The sequence below is a fragment of the Dipodomys ordii genome, unplaced genomic scaffold (assembly GCF_000151885.1).
Source record: "Dipodomys ordii isolate 6190 unplaced genomic scaffold, Dord_2.0 Scaffold9, whole genome shotgun sequence".
Lineage (NCBI taxonomy): Eukaryota > Metazoa > Chordata > Mammalia > Rodentia > Heteromyidae > Dipodomys > Dipodomys ordii.
In genome coordinates this window covers 1,250,215-1,268,203 of record NW_012267225.1, presented here as the reverse complement: position 1 = coordinate 1,268,203, position 17,989 = coordinate 1,250,215, and the positions used below count along the sequence as shown (strand labels likewise).

At 54.3% G+C, this 17,989-nt stretch overlaps 1 protein-coding gene across 3 annotated transcripts in view; it reads left to right on the top strand.

Moving 5' to 3' along the window:
* Positions 1 to 17,989, top strand: part of Gata3 (GATA binding protein 3) — a 30,727-nt gene that overhangs the window by 2,027 nt on the left and 10,711 nt on the right. The window contains exons 1-4 of one of the 3 annotated variants that reach the window (XM_013009420.1): positions 7,294 to 7,552; positions 7,980 to 8,622; positions 11,052 to 11,588; positions 17,010 to 17,152. In XM_013009420.1, the coding sequence (XP_012864874.1) occupies positions 8,382 to 8,622; positions 11,052 to 11,588; positions 17,010 to 17,152 (921 nt within the window). In that variant the 5' untranslated portion in view covers positions 7,294 to 7,552; positions 7,980 to 8,381. Of the gene's footprint in view, positions 1 to 7,293; positions 7,553 to 7,979; positions 8,623 to 11,051; positions 11,589 to 17,006; positions 17,153 to 17,989 lie in introns of those variants that run through there. The other 2 variants (XM_013009418.1, XM_013009419.1) reach the window with 2 other exon arrangements.

Genomic DNA, 17,989 nt, shown 5'->3' with positions numbered 1-17,989 from the left:
GTGTCTCTCCCCTGGTTATGTCTTTGTTTGTAGCTGGAATATTTCTGATCGCCTTTTTCTTAACTGGTGGGATAAGGAGAGAGAGGGAGAGAGAGAGATTGAGAGGAGAGATTTGGGGCTGATGGCCCCCTTGGCTTGGCTGCTGGTCCAGCTGGGCTAGGGTCCTGTTGACTGGGTGCGGTTTAGAAGGGATAGGAGTCAAGGAAGCTTCCAGGCCATACTGTCCGTTTGTAGTTGTTGAGGGCCTGCAGGCGCCGGTGGACCGATAGGCACTTGTGACTGGTTGCTGTTTTATTTCATGTAACACGTTGCTAGAGACCAGGAGGTGGCCGGGGGCAGAGAAAACCAGTGTGAGCTGGGACGCCTCATGGGAGGACAGTCGTGAAGCCCCCGGAATGACCAACAGCCAGGCAAAAGGTGAATGGGGAAATCTTGATCTTTACACTCTTGAGCCGGGCATAGTTGCTCAGCTTCTGCTGTTAGGGTCTCTATGCAACCAAAGGCACACACCCTTCCTGCTTTTAAAAAGCCAGCCCGTGGGGAGAGCTCCTGGATCCGAACAGAACTGCCCTCCCCAATTTTCCATCCACCCCACTGGAAACAACCCCCCCCACCACTCCCCCCTGGCCGGTGGTGGTGGGTCGTCCCGCAGCAGTGGGGTGGGGGTGTCTTCCAGTTCCTCAGGTTTATCCAGAGGAGTGAACGCACATTACCCTAAGATACAGCCCGCCTTCTCCAGAAATGCCAGATCGGAGTGGCTGGGATAGAGCCGGCCAGGGCTGGGGCCGAGCCAAAGGTGGGGGCTCTGGAGCTGTGTGGCCAGCTGAAGAGGGACGAAGTGACCAGGGCCATCCGATCGGCACATCTCCCCCCCCCCCGCCCCTCCTTCCAAAATGTGAGGTCCATGCTAGGTTCTACCTGGCGGCTCCCGAGCGTTCAAACTGGTGAAGCCGGCCTCCCTGGCTCGCCATTTCCCTGGGTGCTGGGGGGTGGTGGGGGTGGTAGAATCCTGGGTGCTTGGGCGGTTGAACCAGAGGCCTCCCTAGAGGAGAAGCGTGGAGTGCCAGGCTGGGAACTGGAAAGCCCCCCATAGTCTGGGGGGGGGCGGGCCAGTCAACCCTTCCTGTTCGCTCCACCGAGAAGCCAAGGAGGGAGCAAGAAATGGGAGCTGAACCTTTCCTCCGGTGAAACGCCTTCCTTTGCCTTCTGGGGTGAGGGGTAGGAGTTCTTTCTCCCCCGCTCCACTCCAACTCCTGGCTTCTCCGGGGTACACCCCCTTACGTGAGCAATGTCACACCCCAAAGCAGAAATCGCTGTCTTGTCTTCACCCCGTCCGAACCCCCACTTCACTACCCCCCCTTGCCTACTCTATTTTTTTATCTTATCTCTCAGTAATCAAGGGGTTTTCTCAGTCGGGGGAGGGGGAAGATGGTAGTGTCAGGGGGAAGGACCAGCATCCCACGAAGCTGGGGGCCCCAACCCCGGCTGGGGATGGGGGGGCGGAGTTCGAGGAGTTAATCTTCGGGCGCATCTCTTCTCTCTTTGACTCTCCGAGTCGTTTGCTGCTTCTCTTGGCCTGGGCGGGTTTCCTTCCGAGGTTTCAACGTTGATAGATGAATAAGCAAAAAAGGGGGGAAAAAGACAAAAAAAGATAAAAACAATAAAAGAAAGAAAAAGAGTAAATCAAACCACATATCACCCCCAAAACGATGGCTCATTTCCCAGCCAAGGCAGACCCCAGGGCGAGTGGGCGCGCGCAGATGCCTTTCCCACCTCCAACCCATCTTCCGCTGGCTAGTGAGTTTTGGGGTAACTCATCCTCCATCTTTCCCCAATTTCCCCGATCGCTGCTTTTGTGTTTCGCCTTTCTTTTCTTAGATCCGGACAGACCTCCGGCCAACATGGCTCACTGCCTCCTCTCTCCACACATCACATTGTTGGATGTTTCTCCCCTGCTGGCATTTCATCTCACGCGGGAACGTGAAAAGGGGGCTGGCGATATAGAAGATATATACACATATATGTAGATAGATATATAATTGAACCTGTGCTGTCCGGGGGGCGCCCCGCCGGAGCGCGGGTCTCCAGCGGTTTCAACCCGCGCAGCCAGGGCCCAGAGGTGGCGCCTTGGGCCGTGTCCCCGGCGTAACCTTCGGCCGGGCAGCCGGCGAGCTGTTTATACAGCTTTACCTGTGCTATTCTCGTATCCAGTAAAAATCCTCGCCCGGCCACGGTAACCTAATCCGCGGTGGGCCGCGGCTGAGGAGGGGGTAGAGTCTGGCTCGGGAGCAGAGGGAGGTGTTTACGCCACACAAGCAGGGGTCTCTCCTTTGCTCCTCCTACCCCCTTTGGGAAGCTAGAACGGACTAGGTGGCCCAGGTCCGGGCGGGGGTGGGGGGTGGGAGGGAAACGGCCCAGAAATCAAAGAAAGAAAGGCTGATTTCCATTTCCAGCGCTCTGGGCTTTTATCCACCAGGCACCGGGGACACGCGCGGCGGCCGCAGCCCGGGCGCGCACAGCCCAAAGGCACCGGCGATCCCCAGGCGCACAACTGGATTTAGAGAAGGCCAAGGACGGGGTTTCCTGGCCGGGCCTATCTCACGTGGCTCTCGCCTAGGTCTCCCCTCCGATCACATCCGTTCCATAAACAAAGCAGGCCAGCAACAGAACCAGCACAGCCCAAACTAGACCTCCCCTAAGCGGGCAGCAGCAGCTCCGGCCACTCGGTGAGAGCGCACGAGACTGGGCTGCAGGCAGCGCACGACTCGAATTAAAAGCCTCTCGGTGGTTATTGTCTCTGGCTAATTGCTCCAACAATAGCCACCGTTAAAGATGGAGACACCAAGTTAAAGGCCCCGCCGCCGAGCCGCACACGGTTGGTTCTCAAGGCCCACACGATTGATTTGCGCCCGAGCCCCCACCGATCACTTTTGCAGCCCGCCTGACAGAGAACTCGGTTTGGGTTGAAGGGGCGGCGGCGGCGGCGCCGGCCTCGACACCTCTTGGCCTCCACTTCCTCCCCAGACGCTCAAAGGACCCCGGTCGTTTCGCACCGTTTTTATTGACCGATCGAAGATGGATCGAGCTGTACCAGGACGCTTCCCCGAGCCCCGGCTCGCCGGAGCCCCGGGTTGGTCTCTGGTTTCGGGCCTCCGGTGCGGCTCCGCGCCTTCACCATCTTCCCCCCCCCCCCGCCCCCTCCGCCTCCAGCCCTGCAGGTTCCCTGGGCTGCATTTCAGTGCTTAACCGTGCGTCCGGGTCCGCCCCAGCCGGCGCCGTGGCTCCGGGGGGGAGGGACGCGACGGCGCGGCCCGGCTCCGCTTCTTTCTCCAGCTTGCAAATATTTGCTGCCTCGCTGGAAATCCGACTATTTCGCGCGCGCTCGACTTGCAAAGTCCTTAAGTAAACACGCTCAAATGACCGCCCCGGGCGGTCCGAGGCACGCTCACCACCTCGGCGCTGGATTAGTAACTTTAGGACTTCGACCCCCGGGCTCCGCTGTGCCGGTTACCCCGGGCGGGCAGCGCTCACACCCCGAGGCTACGCCTTCCCCGCATCTCGGCCCCGCGGAGCTCGCCTGGATGCGCCAGGCGCCAGGCTCGGGTGGGTGACGCCGCCGCCGCCGGCTGCGTGGATTTCCGCCTTTCTGGGTCGCCCCCCCCCACGCCGAGCCCCAGGGCTGAGGCTGCGGAACCTGCTCCACCTCCTGGAACCCAGGAGGCCTCCAGTTTCTGTTCCCCCTTTCCGTGGAGATGGGGGGTCTCCCCGGGCCCCAGGAGGGGCGGGTGGGAGGGATCTGCACATGGGCATGTGTTTGTGTGTGTGTGTGCGCGCGCGCGGGGCGTGGGTGTCTCAGTTTATCCCTAGCCAGAAGAGACTCCGTTTCTTACCCTCTCCCCAAGAGGGCACACATACCCCGCTTAACTTGATGCCTGCAACTGCCTCTTGGAGGCCCGGGCCTGCGGTGGGCCAACTTGGCTCCCACCCACCCCGCGCCCTGGCTCCTGGATCCTTCTCGGAGGGCGGTGGATGCGCCCTCATCCGCGCGGCGCTAGGGCGCTGGACTCCAGGTGTCCAGGGCGTCTTCTAGACCCTTCCCCTGGCGAGGGAGGTTTCTTGCCCTCACAGGACCTGGGTCTCCCCTCACCCCGATCCCCCAACGCATCGGTGCTGGTGGCATACTTGATGGGCCCTCCTCCGTCCTCCGCGAGAGGTCAGGTCGGCCGCAGGAGGAACTCGCTACACCCAAGCCCCGGGTGCTTGGGGAGGGGTCTCGTCAGGTCTGCGGGAGGGAGTTGTTGGCGTCTCCGCTGGAGCTTGGTGGGCACCGGCAACTGAGAATCAGGACCACCTTTCTGTCCTTCCACCTCCCCTGTCCCAGCCTCGAGCCCTCTCCCCTCCCCCCTGCCCGCCCAGAGTGCAGGCAGCTCGGCCTGCGTTTGCCGGCGAGGCGGGTCAGGCCGGCGCCTGGCCTGACCCAGACCCCCGCAGCCTGGCTCCCCGCCTCAGGCCACGCGCCGCAACTTCGCCCTCCTCGATCCCTTCCCAGCCCCCCTTCCTTCCCCGAGGGTCCCGGAGCCGACCTCAGCCCTCCCTCCTGGGCAGCCCCCTCCCCTCCTTTCCCTGCCCCCCCATCTGACTCTGGTGCTGGGCCCGTGACGTCAAACCCAGTGTGGCGTCGGCGAGACTGGCCGGCGCGGGCCATCAAAAGAGCAACGTCCTCTTACCCAATTACCCACTGTCAGTCCGGGAACAGGGGCGGACCGGCTGGGAATTACATGTTAAATACCCCCTGCAGGCTGGCTCCATTACCTCGGGCATCGAGTCCCAGGCCCCCCAGCCCCTCTCTGCCAGCCTCAAACCACCCAGACCCACAGGGGCCTTTAGATCATTTATTTTTCCAAGGATGGGGGTCGCCCTCCTGTACCCTCAGTGCAGCCGGACTCCGCGCGCAGTGATTGAATTAAAACGAATGATCCTGCTCCCTTCCTTGTTATCAGCGAGGCGCCCCAACACTGGAAGGCCTCCTTTGCCAAAGGTTTTCTTTTTGTCTTTTCTTAGCCTCAGAAGTTAACATCTTCCAGTCCTGGCATCGCCTCTCCACCCCAACCCCCTGCAGAGGATTGCCTAGCTTTAGTCTGTATTGGGTCCCTAGGTCTGGGTGTCAAAGGTGGGTGACCCAAGAGGCACATTTGAGGCTCTCCTGGAGAAGGTGAATTAGGATTGGGCGGCTTGGTATGGGGGGGGGGCCCGGGATGGACTCGAGAAGCAGCACTTTTTATTTCTTCCTTCTTTCAATTTCTATCCTTAATTTTAATCCTGGGTCTCTTGGCAAAAATGTCCGCATGGTCGTCTCTTCTGGTTGCTGGAGTGGTTTCCGGCGGATGTTCGGCAGTAACTAAATAATTAAAAGGTTTTGAGAGCGCAGTGAGCTGCAGATGCGGGCAGCTGGACTGGCCCAGGAGGGGTGAGCGGTGAGAATGGAAGGAAAATCGATGCGCTTTTCCTAGGCCAAGACCACGACCAAGCACAGGAGGCACGCGAGAGGAGATTTTTTTTCCCCTTTTAATTAGGTGTTTTCTTTCTGTTCGGTATCTAGAAATTCAACCTCAATTTCAAACATTAGTTTTTAGGAAGATGGGGACTCAAGGTACAAATCCAAAACTAGGAGGGACCCATTCTTGCAAATAAAATGTCACTTATCTTTCTTTAAGAAACGTGTTTAAAAACAAGGCATTCCCCACAAGGCCTAGGCAAAAGGAACCCTTCGCGACTAAACTTGAGGCATGGCCTTCTCATAGATCGGATTTTTGAAAGGAGGAATTTTATGGGGGTAGAGGAATGGAAAAAGGAATAGCACATTTAAATCAGATAACCACCCAAACCATGCCCTCCAGGGCATCATCCTCGCACTCATCGCCCTGGCGTGGTCCTGGGGACTCTTCTTTCTCTCCCCTGACCCTGTTCTCAGCCCTGTTTTTTTTCCCCCCACCAGGGCGGCTGCCGAAGCCGGAGCGCCACTAGGGGATGCAGTGGCTCAAAGGACCGAGCCGGGCCGCAGAGGTTGGAGCCCGCCAGCGGGCCAATTGCGGCCCGGCCACAGTCTCGCCCGCTGATTGGCCATTACCTAGCCACGCCCTACCAAACCACGCCCCTTTCCACGAGGCGCCTGGGAGACGCGCTCCTTTAGCCTAGAGCCGCGCCTGGGGCAGACTGTGGTCCAGAGTCCCGCTGAGCCCGGGAGGTCTCCGGGAGGCAGGGGTGTGTGGGATGGGGGGTGGGGGGGGACAGGGAGAGATCGGTGGAGGGGTCGCGATCCAGAGCTGAGGGAGAAATGCCGGGAGCCCGAGTCAGGAGGAGGCTGCCGGCAGGGCAGAGGAAAAAGTTCTGCCACCGGAGTGCAGACCTAGTTAGTTCTACTTTGGGAGACCTGTGAGTCCCAGCGCCCCCCCCCCAGATATTTCCCGCCATCCATCACTCTCATCATCGCTCGAGTCTAAAGCACACACATCGATTACAAATAGTATTAGGTCTGGAAAGAACAACTGCAACAGCTGAGGCGTTTTCACCCGGGTCTGGTGAAAGTCCGGGGCCGGGGCCGGGGGGGGGGGGCGAATCCGACGGATCACGTACGCTCCGGTCCGCAGGCACGGATCCCTTTGGCCCGATTCCTCACCTTCTTAGGAAATTGGCCCAAGAGGGAAAAACATCTGAAAACACCTGGCCGGGAAACCTTCCCCCTCCCCCGATCGGTTTTACGTGCACGTAGCCCTAAACCTCCAATACCCTGGATGGAATAATAATAACAACCACCACAACAATATTTAATATGAAAAAAGTTTGTCAATTAAAAAAAGTAAAAGTCTGCAGGGGAAAGCCCGTGGGTCGAAATTAACTTTATGAATGGAGCCAGGTTGGTTTCAGGGGGACGGGAAACTCTTACCGAGAGCCCCCCAATGAATCGGTTTGGCAAAGGCTACATTTAAAGGGCCAGAGCGCCAATTCCCCACCGGCCCGCCGCCCCTTCCCCTCCCCTCCCCTTCCCCTCTCCTCCCCCCCCCCCTCCGCCCCAAACCCCAGCTGGCCTCGCCCACCCTGCCCGCGGCCCCTCCGCCCGCGGCCGCCCTCCGCGGCGCCCCTTTCCGGTCAGTGGAGGGGTGGGAGGAGGGGCGGCGGGGTGCGGGGTTGGGGAGGGGGGAGGGGGAGGCGAAGTCCTGGAGCGGGTTTGGGTTGCAGTTTCCTTGTGCCCGCGGATCCTGTCCCCTCCTGCCGGCCTGCTCCTGGCTCCTCCCCCTCGGCGCGGATGACACTAGAACCTCCTTAAGTTGCGTCGCGCCACAGCTGTCTGCGAACACTGAGCTGCCTGGCGCCGTCTTGATACTTTGAGAAAGAATGCATTCCCTGTAAAAAAAAAATACTGAGTGAGGGAGAGAGAGGGAGAGACGAAAAGAGGGAGAGACGGAGAGAGCGAGGCAGAGCGAGCTACACGATCTGACCGAGCAGGTCACTCTCCTCCTCCTCCTCCTCTCCTTCCCTGCTCCTCGCTACCCAGGTTGGTACTGTGACTTTTTTTTAATATATATTTTAAAGTTTGCTTTTCTTCCCATCTTATTTGGGGAAGGGAACTTAACAAAATTAAAACGCAGTTCTTCTTTGGGGGGAAGGGGATCTTTTCTAAGGGGCTTGAAAGGAGAGTCCCGGGACCAGTGTCCCCCCCCCCCCCAGGGAGGGACGTGTCCGAGGGGCAGGCAACCTCTCAGCCAGCGCGGGGCTCCCTCCGGAGACCTCTCCCCGGCTTGGCCCGGGGTGTCCTTCAGAGCCCGGCTGTCTGCCTCTCCAGCTCTGGGTCTCCGCACGCGGGGTGCTGGTCCCGGGGTGCGCCGCGACTTGGGGAGGGGGGCGGTGTAGCCCTCCTCCAGAGACTCAGGTGTTTCCAGTCCTGGCCGGCTCACGCAGATCTCCCCTTCTCTCTCTTGCAGGTGATCCGAGGAAAGTCAGCCTCTGAGCGCCGACGAGGAGCCCCGTGGACGGAAGAACCTGATTTTCAGAATTCCAGCGTCCTCGCCTCCCTTTTGGGATCCCCCCCTCCTTTTAAATCTGCTAGATCTAGTTTGTGGATTTTTTTCTCTCCTTGCTTCTCTCTCTCTCTCTCTTTCTCTCTCCAAACTATCATTGAAAGATTCCCCCCTCCCCCAATCCTTTCATTTGCCCACCTTTCCTTCCCAGACTTTGCGTTCTATCCACTCGTCAGCCAGCTCTCCAGCGCCCTCGGGGGCCTCCGACGGCCGCAGCCTCGCAGGCCGATCGCCCTTCGCTTCTTCCCTCCGCGCGCGCGCGCGGGTTCCGGGCCCCGGCGAGAGGGCGCGAGCGCAGCCGAGGACATGGAGGTGACGGCGGATCAACCCCGCTGGGTGAGCCACCACCACCCCGCCGTCCTCAACGGGCAGCACCCGGACACGCACCACCCCGGCCTCGGCCACTCCTACATGGACCCGGCGCAGTACCCACTGCCCGAAGAAGTGGATGTACTTTTTAACATCGACGGTCAAGGCAACCACGTCCCGTCCTACTACGGAAACTCGGTCAGGGCCACGGTGCAGAGATACCCTCCGACCCACCACGGTGAGTCCGCCCCCCGTCGCCCGGGGACGCCTCGGCTCCTCGGCGCCCGCTGCGCTCGGCCTGGTCCGGCTCGGCTCCCCTGGGGTCGGGGGAGGAGGCAGGGAGGCTGAGATCAAGCGAAAGCCCCTGAGTGCTGTTACTGGTTTATTTGAAAGAAAAAAAAAAAACAATCGGAGCCCGGAAATGGGCGCCGAAGTCGTCTCTGTTGTTGCCCAGAGTGAGTTCTGATTAAAAAAAAAGAGAGAGAGAGTCTGGGCCGGCGTCCTCCCGGCCGGGGTCCCCGCGGCCCGGCGCTCACCTGGCGGGCGCCAGCGTGCGCCCGCAGGTAGTGCGGCCCGGGAGGTCCCTGCTGCGGGAGGCCGGCCTCTCTCGGTCCTGGGCAGCCTGGGCGAGGCCCGGGCTTCCCGGCCAGGCCTGCCGGGAGAATCCGCTCTCCCACACGGCTTTCAGGTAGCCTGTGTCTCCTTGGGTTGTCCTAGGGGTGGTTGCGGCTAGCACCCCTCAAATGGTTTGCGCCTGCTTGTAAGACCCCCCCCCCCAAAGATGTATTTATTCTCACCTCTGTCTTTGACCTTTTCCCCAAACTCCCAGTGCATTTGGGTTCTTAACGCTGATCTCCGCTTCCTCTTGGGGGGGGGGGGAGGAGGACTGGGTTTCGGGGACTGATCGGGGCTAGGAGTTGAGACTACTTACTGTCTTTTAAGTTGGGAGAGATGTTGGGGTTCCTGATACCCGGCTGCACAGAAATTTTCAGGCTCGCAGTTGCAGCCCTGCCTGGCTTTCTCATCTCCGGCCTACACCGGCCCCTACACCGGCTCTCATCTAAAGGTTTAGGATAGAAGCGCCAGATTTTTTTTTTTTAAGGTAGGAGTAGTTACAATCTCTTTCCTCACCTGGAGAAGTTTAGAAGCGTTCTGAAATGTCAAAGAAAAAAGAAAAACCCAATGTTGTGGGTTTTTAAGAGGAGGGGAGCAAAACTGGAAGTTTGTTCTCAAAGGAAAAAAAAATACTTGCAAAATGTCAGGGGGTCTGCTGTGGTCCCCTAACTGAAGAGTTGCCTTTGGTTTGCCCAGGATCACAGAGCGTAGCCTAGTTGCTGAGCTGGGAGCAAGCTTCCTCAGCCCTGCTTTAAACAATACTATGTGCAGACCGGGTACCCTTTTTGCCCATGCTCTGCCGATTAGCAGTTAAGTGGAAATGCGGTAAATGCAGCTTTAATATTACTTACTCTACTACTTCCTGCATTAAGATGAATCTTAAGTCTTGCTCTTCAGAGAACTCTCCATCCCCCTCTGCTCTCTTCCCCTTCCTCTGCTCTGTCTTAAGATTTTTTTTTAGTTTCAGTATTGTTTTTGATGGTTGACTAGAAAGAACGTCAAATTGTGAGGCAGGTAGATCAATAAGAGTGTGGAGGTTTTCACTTGCAGTTTACATCTATCCTCTGAGTGTGGCCTTGTGCAAGTTATGGCTACTTTAAAACTTGTATGTTTTTAAACCAAGGCTAAACATACTTGGGTCTGAGTCACCGTGGTTGAAAATAGACACATGAACTGGAATTTGGTGTCTCAGGTGAAAATTCACATATTGCCCTCATAGTATTGTGGCTTTGGAGGCTACGTGGGGATTGTATTTAATTTTCTTCTCCTTGGAGATTGGGGAGTGAGGAAGAGAATTAAAAAAAAAAAACCAAAATACCACCCCAGAATTCAGCATTGGGAGGCTTGGGCAATGCACTAACCTTTGCAAATCTTACTTTAGGCGTTTCGAAGTGGCCTTACCCATTTTGAGCAAGTACCAAATCTCAGTGTGAAATTAAGCTAAAATGAGCCCAATCTTCTTCCCCAAGTGTGGGCCTTGCACTGGGCGCTGGGAGCCGGGCCTCTGGGCCTCTCTTTAGGGTGGAGGGAATTCTGCCGTCCAGCTCTGGTGTGGGCCAGCCTGCACTTCAACCCTCATCATTCACAGCTGACTCTCTTATCAGGCTGCCTGGGATTAAGTCTGGGATGGGGTGGGCAGGGGTTTTTTTTTGGGGGGGGAGGACGCCTCTGGTCCAATAAATCAAGTCAGATTCTATGAAGAGGGCCCTAGGGAACGTGATTTAGACCGTGTATCCGGGAGAGGCCAAAGAAGCCCAGGGACTTTTCCCCAGCCCTTCCTAGCTAGCACCTCTGTCCTGCCTGGTACAGGCCTTTGGTGGTGCAGAATTGGGCCACTCATGGGTGTGGGGATGGGCAGATGGGCCAAGTCAGCCTCTTACCCCCAGTGTGTGCTGCCGGCCAGGGACTCCAGACATCGGGGAGTAGTAGGCCTGGATTTGGGGTCGGGAGGCTGAGGAGGGGCACCGGGGGAAGATTGGAGGTGCGCTGTGTCTCACAGGTGTCCCCCTCTCCGGTCCCCTCCTCTCCCCTCCCCTCCCCGTGGCACCACAGGGAGCCAGGTGTGCCGCCCCCCTCTGCTGCACGGATCTCTGCCCTGGCTGGATGGCAGCAAAGCCCTGGGCAGCCACCACACCGCCTCGCCCTGGAACCTCAGCCCCTTCTCCAAGACGTCCATCCACCACGGCTCCCCGGGGCCGCTGTCCGTCTATCCCCCGGCCTCCTCGTCCTCGCTGGCGGCGGGCCACTCCAGCCCGCACCTCTTCACCTTCCCGCCCACCCCACCGAAGGATGTCTCCCCGGACCCGTCGCTGTCCACCCCAGGCTCCGCCGGCTCGGCCCGGCAGGACGAGAAAGAGTGCCTCAAGTACCAGGTGCCGCTGCCCGACAGCATGAAGCTGGAGGCCACGCACTCCCGCGGCAGCATGACCACCCTGGGAGGGGCGTCGTCCTCGGCCCACCACGCCATCACCACCTACCCGCCCTACGTGCCGGAGTACGGCTCCGGACTCTTCCCGCCCAGCAGCCTGCTGGGGGGCTCGCCCACCGGCTTCGGGTGCAAGTCAAGGCCCAAGGCGCGATCCAGCACAGGTAGGGCCCACCGCTCCCTGAGATTCCTTTTTTCCCGCTTGCTCCCCACCTTTTCCCTCCTAAATCCAGGATGGGGCAAAAGAGGCCACCAAAGAGGTGTGCGTGTGTGTGTGTGTGTGTGTGTGTGTGTGTTTGTTTGGGGCTGGCCCAGCCCTTTGGCAATCTGCTTACTTCCAGTTCTTTTAGCTTGGAAAGAAATCTGGGGTGTCTTCCTATCTCCCCTACTTCTTTCCTGTCTTGGAAACTAGAGGTTGGGATGAGATGGGGGCGTCCCCCATTGATCTGGGGAAGGAAAATGAAAACCAAACCCCAAGCTATGCCTTCTCCTGATACACAGGACTTGTGGGTTCTGTCTGTAATCTTTACTTAGTTTCCAAGACCAAATGGAAGGCCCCGGGAATAAATCTGGAGTGTTTAAAGCTAAAACGAAACCTCCTCAAACCTAAACAAACACGGGTCCCTCCTGTGACCCCTTTGGCCTCTGTCAGTCTGGCTGTTCCTTGCTGGTCAGCTCAAAGAGGGACAGTGGGTGAATAGCAGGGGATAGTTCTTTTGAGAGACACATAGAAATAAAGGTGTGTGTGAGAGTTGGAGAAGGAGGAACCCAGCAAAAGCAGCTCACATTCTCTGCTTGGAGGAAAAGCGACTCAGCTCAACTTGTGGGAACAGAAGGTGTCTTCAGGATGGGGACACTTGAATGAAATGCACACGGTTCAGTTTCTTACCTAGAGTTGTATTTGTACAACCCTCAGTGCCAGCTTGGGCTGGAAGCTACCTTAGGACACATCCATTCCTCTGCTGGTGGGAAGCAGTGGTGTTAGCAAAAGATTCTTCAGGTGTGTGCATGTTTCTGCTTTCTCCTCTACTTACAGAAAGCAAACCCTGTCTGGAAATCTGCTGCAAATATTGATCCTATTAGTGTAGTTGCTTGCACTCAATCATGTACACACAACTTTTTTTTTTGCTTTCAAAATAAGATGATGATGATCTGTCATCAACTCTGTTTCTGATGGAAGCAAATGAGTTAAAAAGAAAGACAGGGATTCCCAAAGATGAGACTGAATTGTAATTTTAGATAGGATTTTTGTGGAGATTTTTCTGTCCCCAGAAGTGTGTTCATTTCAGCTGTTCATTTCTGAGCCACTCCGACTGCACCCCCCCATCCCATTAAAAAAAAAAAGTCTATTGGTGAAAATCACTTGTCTTTTAAGAGTCTGGAAACTGTGTTGTCTCCAAAGCTCTGGTTTGGTAAACTTCAGAGGGAGGGGTCTAGGAACCCAGTGACCATAAGATCAGTTTTCAGGGTTTTTTTTTTTTTTTTTTTTTCTTCTTCCAGGGTGACATTTACTCCGACTGCCTGAGCAGGACTGTCTCTATTTAGTTGATATGTTTTAGCTAATCCAATTATTTTCAGACTGCTGCACGCGACAGTTGCATTGTTTATCCTGAGCTAGGAACTTTAATAGAGTCCGGATGCGGTTAGGCTGACAGCAAAACTCAGACCTGCATGTTCAGTACATGAAAGTAGGCAGGAGAGAGAGGGAGGTAGGCTAGCTGGTGCAGTCAAATAAAGAAAGACAGAGGAAGGAGAAGAGGCAGGCAGTACCAGAGCAGTCCTTGGCAGGGAATGGGTTTTGGGGGTGGAGGAATGGAGAGAAATGGGGATACAGTTGGTTCTGACCCACACAACAGAGGGCTAAAATCACCGAGCAAGCTTGGGTGTTTTGAGGTTGCAATGGATTTTTTTTTTTAAACCAAGTTCTCTTTCCTGGTACGGCTAGGAGGTTGAGGGGTGATCGTGGTCTCTGAGGTGTGTTTAGTGGTTGTAAGAGGGGTGGGGACGGAAACGGAGCGACTTTTCCAAAGGACTCTGGTCTCTTTGCCCTCGTTTCTGCCTGTCCCTTCGATGGTGCACTTTCTGGCTCTGGTTTAGTGTGTCCCCTTCTCTCACGTATCCCCCCTTCCCCCCTTAAGATAGTGAACTCAGTGGAAGGGGCCAGACAGCTGGAGTTTCCCTAAACCAAGGCTAGGAATAGCAGTATGCCTGTTGTAGTTTGTTTGGTGGAGGGGAGAGGAAGCCATTGAAATTTGGGTCTCTACTTCCTCCTCCTTATTCCTCTCTCAGGATCACAAGACCCAAGAGCAGTACACCTGGCCAGGGAGGGAGCTGGGCCTTTTTAGAACCAGGAGGGGAAGGTTCCAGAAGCCCTTGGCATGAAGAGGGTGGACTGATGAGAATTCTTTCTTGTGGAAGGGGTCTTTCCTTCCTTCCTTCCTTCCTTCCTTCCTTCCTTCCTTCCTTCCTTCCTTCCTTCCTTCCTTCCTTAGCTACTGAAGGAGAGGCAGAAAAGAGAGAGTTGTCAGGGTTGTTTCTGAGTTTTGGAGTAACTGTTGCAGCTGTGGTTAGAGCACCTATTGCTTTTTTTTGTTGTTTGTTTTTTTACATCTAAGCTTTCTGTGCTGGGCTCTACCTTTACACATAAAAGATAAAGCCTTTTTGCTTTCTTTCTCAGAGGGTCATTTCTCAGCTTTCCTGACCTCTATGGGCATGTTCCTCTCCATACTCTGGAAAAAAAAAAGTAATAATCCAATCTTCCTTCTACCCCTTCACTACCCAGTTTCAAGGTTTCTATCCAAAGCCCAACAGGCATTTATTTGAGAATGGCTATTGAATGTCAAGAGGCCTCCAAGCTCTGTGGTTCTTGTCACCTAAGAAAGGGGTGTCTGCCTGAGCGGCTGGTGGCAGGCAGGGGGTGAGAAGGGAGGAAGACAGAAAGCAAGAAAGAGTCGGGGCCTCCATTAGGAAAATTGGCTGTGTGCTGAAGTCACAGAGTAGAAGCACGAGTTAGACAAGAGGAAAAGAAAAGCCCACAGAAGGCAATCACGAACTTGCCGAGTGAATCAAGACAGAAAATTGCTCTAGTGTGCAGAGCCCCTGCCAATGAGCAACCGTTGCTTTGAAAAGGAAGCTGTCATCTCCCTCCTGCTTGACAAAAGGAAAGGAAATCAGCTTGGTGGTGTCAGCCTAGGAGAGCCTCCCGCTCCGTGCCAGGGTGCCTAGGAGCAGGGCAGCCATCCACGCTATACTGAACCATGGTGGTCAGGTCATTGTGGTATTTTGCTGCTGTGGAGGGTGGAGGAAGCGTGGAGCCAGTAGTAGGCTCTCCTTGCCCTGCCTAGTACCCAAGTGTTCTCATAGGGAAGGGATAATGTATGTGATTCCTATCTGAGCTGGATAAGGAGGTGCTCCTGGCAGGCCTAGCCAGGCCAGACCTGGGGCATTGGGCCCCACTCTGCTCAAGACCCTGGGCCTGCAACCTCCTGGCTCAGGCAGCCGTTGCACCTCTCGCCCACTCATGCCTTTCCTCTTTCCTTCACGCCTCCTCCACATTCAGTCTGCCACATCCCTCAGGCTTTTGACCCCAAATAAAATGGTCCTGGCTAGCACACAAACAAGCCTTTTTTTTTTTTTTTTTTAGAAAACTCAACATACTGCTGAGTGCCTAGGAAAGTGCCTTTGGACTCTACATGCAAGCTTTTTAGATACTGTCCCAGAGATCTAGGACACAGGAAAGAGTAGACACTAGGCTAAGGAGCTTTTAGATAGTGAAAAAAATATTCCTCTGTAGAATATGTATGTGTGTGTGTGTGTATGTGTGTGTGTATATATATATATATATATATATATATATATATATATATATATATATATATATATATATAAATCAAACAAGAAATACACCATGACAGACTACTGGAAAAGATGGCAGACTTGGCTTTATTTGGGACTACAGGTCTGACCTAGGGTCTCATACTTGTTAGGCAAGTGCTCTGCCCTTTAAGCTCGGCCTCCTACACTCCCTTCATCTGCCAAGGTTTGTAACCTTCCTGTAGAACTTCTCATGCAGCAAGGCCACAGGTGTTTATGCCTGCCCCTAGTTCCCTCATTTTTGATCCGGGGACTTTCCAAAGGGCTGAGCTGCTAAGGCAGACTTGTTTTTCCCTTTTAGGGGAGTCCAAGTGCCCTGTGGTCTTCTGGGGTGTCTCTCCCTACTCCAGCCTTCCTGCTAGGCTGATGTTAATTGATTTACTCTCTGGAGGCAAAGCAATCTGTGGGGCTCATTTTTCTTCCCTGTCTCCCGCCTGATACTTGGGCCTGCCTCCATAGGAGATGAACCTGAGTTGTATTATTTTCTTGTGTAGGGAATTAGGGTCCTAGTTCCTTCTAGGGAATTCCTTGTCCTCCTTGCCCCTCCCCCAGCCAAAAATGTAGAGGAGATTCTCCTGAAAAGTATCCTCCTCTTCCTCTTAAATCACTTAGCAAACTCACCTGGGTGCATAATGGTAATTTAAAGGTGTTCTCCAACAAACTTCAGGGAAGTAAAGTCCTGGGTGATCTCCAGTCCCAGTTCTGAGAATGAATGCAACAAGAAAACCCAGCCTATTTATTTGTGTGTGTAGCAAAAGAGAAACTACAGGTAGGATTTGGCTAATGAACTGATCTACACCCTATCTTTGGCTAACTTGCTTCTACTCCGCATCCTCATTCTATCCCTTCTTTCCTGTCCTTTAGCCTACCTCTCTTCTTCCCGTATTCTGGAATTGCTGTCTGAAGTTTGGCACTGTCTTTCCCTCTAGCAACCTCAGGCTGGACAAGCTAGGGCTTTCATTTACCCTCAACCCTTCTATCCGTGACTGGAAAGCTCTAGCATTTTCTAGAGAGACCCTGCTGGGTCTTAATCGGTTATGTTGGCACCAGAGACATTTCACAATTTCATTTGGAAGTAAAATCTAAAGCTGTAGCAACTCAAATCAGTCAGTCAATTGATCAGTCTGTACATCTATTTATTATCTGTGTATCTATCTAGCCACTGATAATCTTTCCTTTTTCTCCATTCTGCTCTTCATTATTTAATCAATCTCTATAGTCAGACACAGTGATGATAACAGGTCACCTTTGTTTTTCTTTCTTTTCACTTGAGGGAGATGAAAAACATGTTCTGCTTTTGTCACCATCTGTCCAGGGCTCAGAATTTTTCTCACAGAACTGTTTTAAGTTGAGATCGCTCTTTTCCTTTTTCTTTTTCATTCCCTGCCTGATCCTCCCCCATCAAGTCAAGTGGGCTGAGAAGAAGGCTCTGTGGTGGTGGTCTGTTCATGTCCCATTTCTGCAGATGAGGTCTTTGAAATGCTTATGTCATGATTCTGGGCACCTTTAGAATGTCACTTAGAATGGCATGGGGATGTGTTGTGTGTGTGTGCGTGTGTGTGTGTGTGAAATTGTGCGGGAGAGAAATGTGCCCCAAAAAGGGGAAAGAAAAAAATTAGTTTTCTTTTTCCTCCTAATTCCACATGTGGTCAGTCACCTTCCTGAGTTTCTTCCTTCCATTAGTGACCTATCTGTGGTCTTGTTTCCAGAAGGCCGGGAGTGTGTGAACTGCGGGGCAACGTCCACCCCACTGTGGCGGCGAGATGGCACTGGACACTACCTTTGCAACGCCTGCGGGCTCTACCACAAAATGAATGGACAGAACCGGCCCCTAATCAAGCCTAAACGAAGGCTGGTAAGTTCTCCTTGAAGGACTGACCTCACATAGCCGTGCGTGCGTGCGTGCGCACGCGTGTGTGTGTGTGTGCGTGTGCGCACGCGCATGTGTCTCCCATGTCCTCTCTCCAGGAAAGTAGCTTTGAACAGGAAATTGGCAGGACAGTTCAAAAACCATGTCCACTGGCTTAGGATAGTTCTCCTCTTCCTCCTCCTCCTCCTTTTGTTTTCTCTCCCTTCCCTTCCTCTCTTCTCTTTTCCTTTCCTTTTCATTTCAGCCCTCATTTCAAATTACAGGGAAACTTATTGTTGTCTTTTCCCCTCTCATCCTTTTATTTCACCAATTTTAAGACGCTAACTTCTTAAAGTCAACAGCTAAAATCTATTTTCCAGTAGAATAATTGTGCTTAGGAGGACACAGATAACTATTACTATATCAAAGTCACTATATCAAAGACAGATAGTGAGTGTGAAGCCGGAGCCATCCAGAACATGTTCTGGAAGTAGGAGGAGGCCGGCTCTGAGAAAGTAACTGCAGACTGAGGACTGCGAGTGCATCTCTTCTGCTGTTTTAAGATTGATGGGGTCAATTAAGTGGATTTTAGAAACAGTAACCACAGGGCCCATTGCACTCTTTTTTCCCCCCTACTTTTTGGTTTTAGGAACGGAGGACTCTGCAGAGGTAATTCCTGCGGGAAAAGTTTTGAGATTCCTGTCTTGCTTTTTGGAATGATAACACCTAGCATTTGATCTTATTTTGTGTTTGAACTTGCTATCTGAAGAGTGGTAGTTTTCCCTTCCTTCCTTCCTTCCTTCCTTCCTTCCTTCCTTCCTTCCTTCCTTCCTTCCTTCCTTC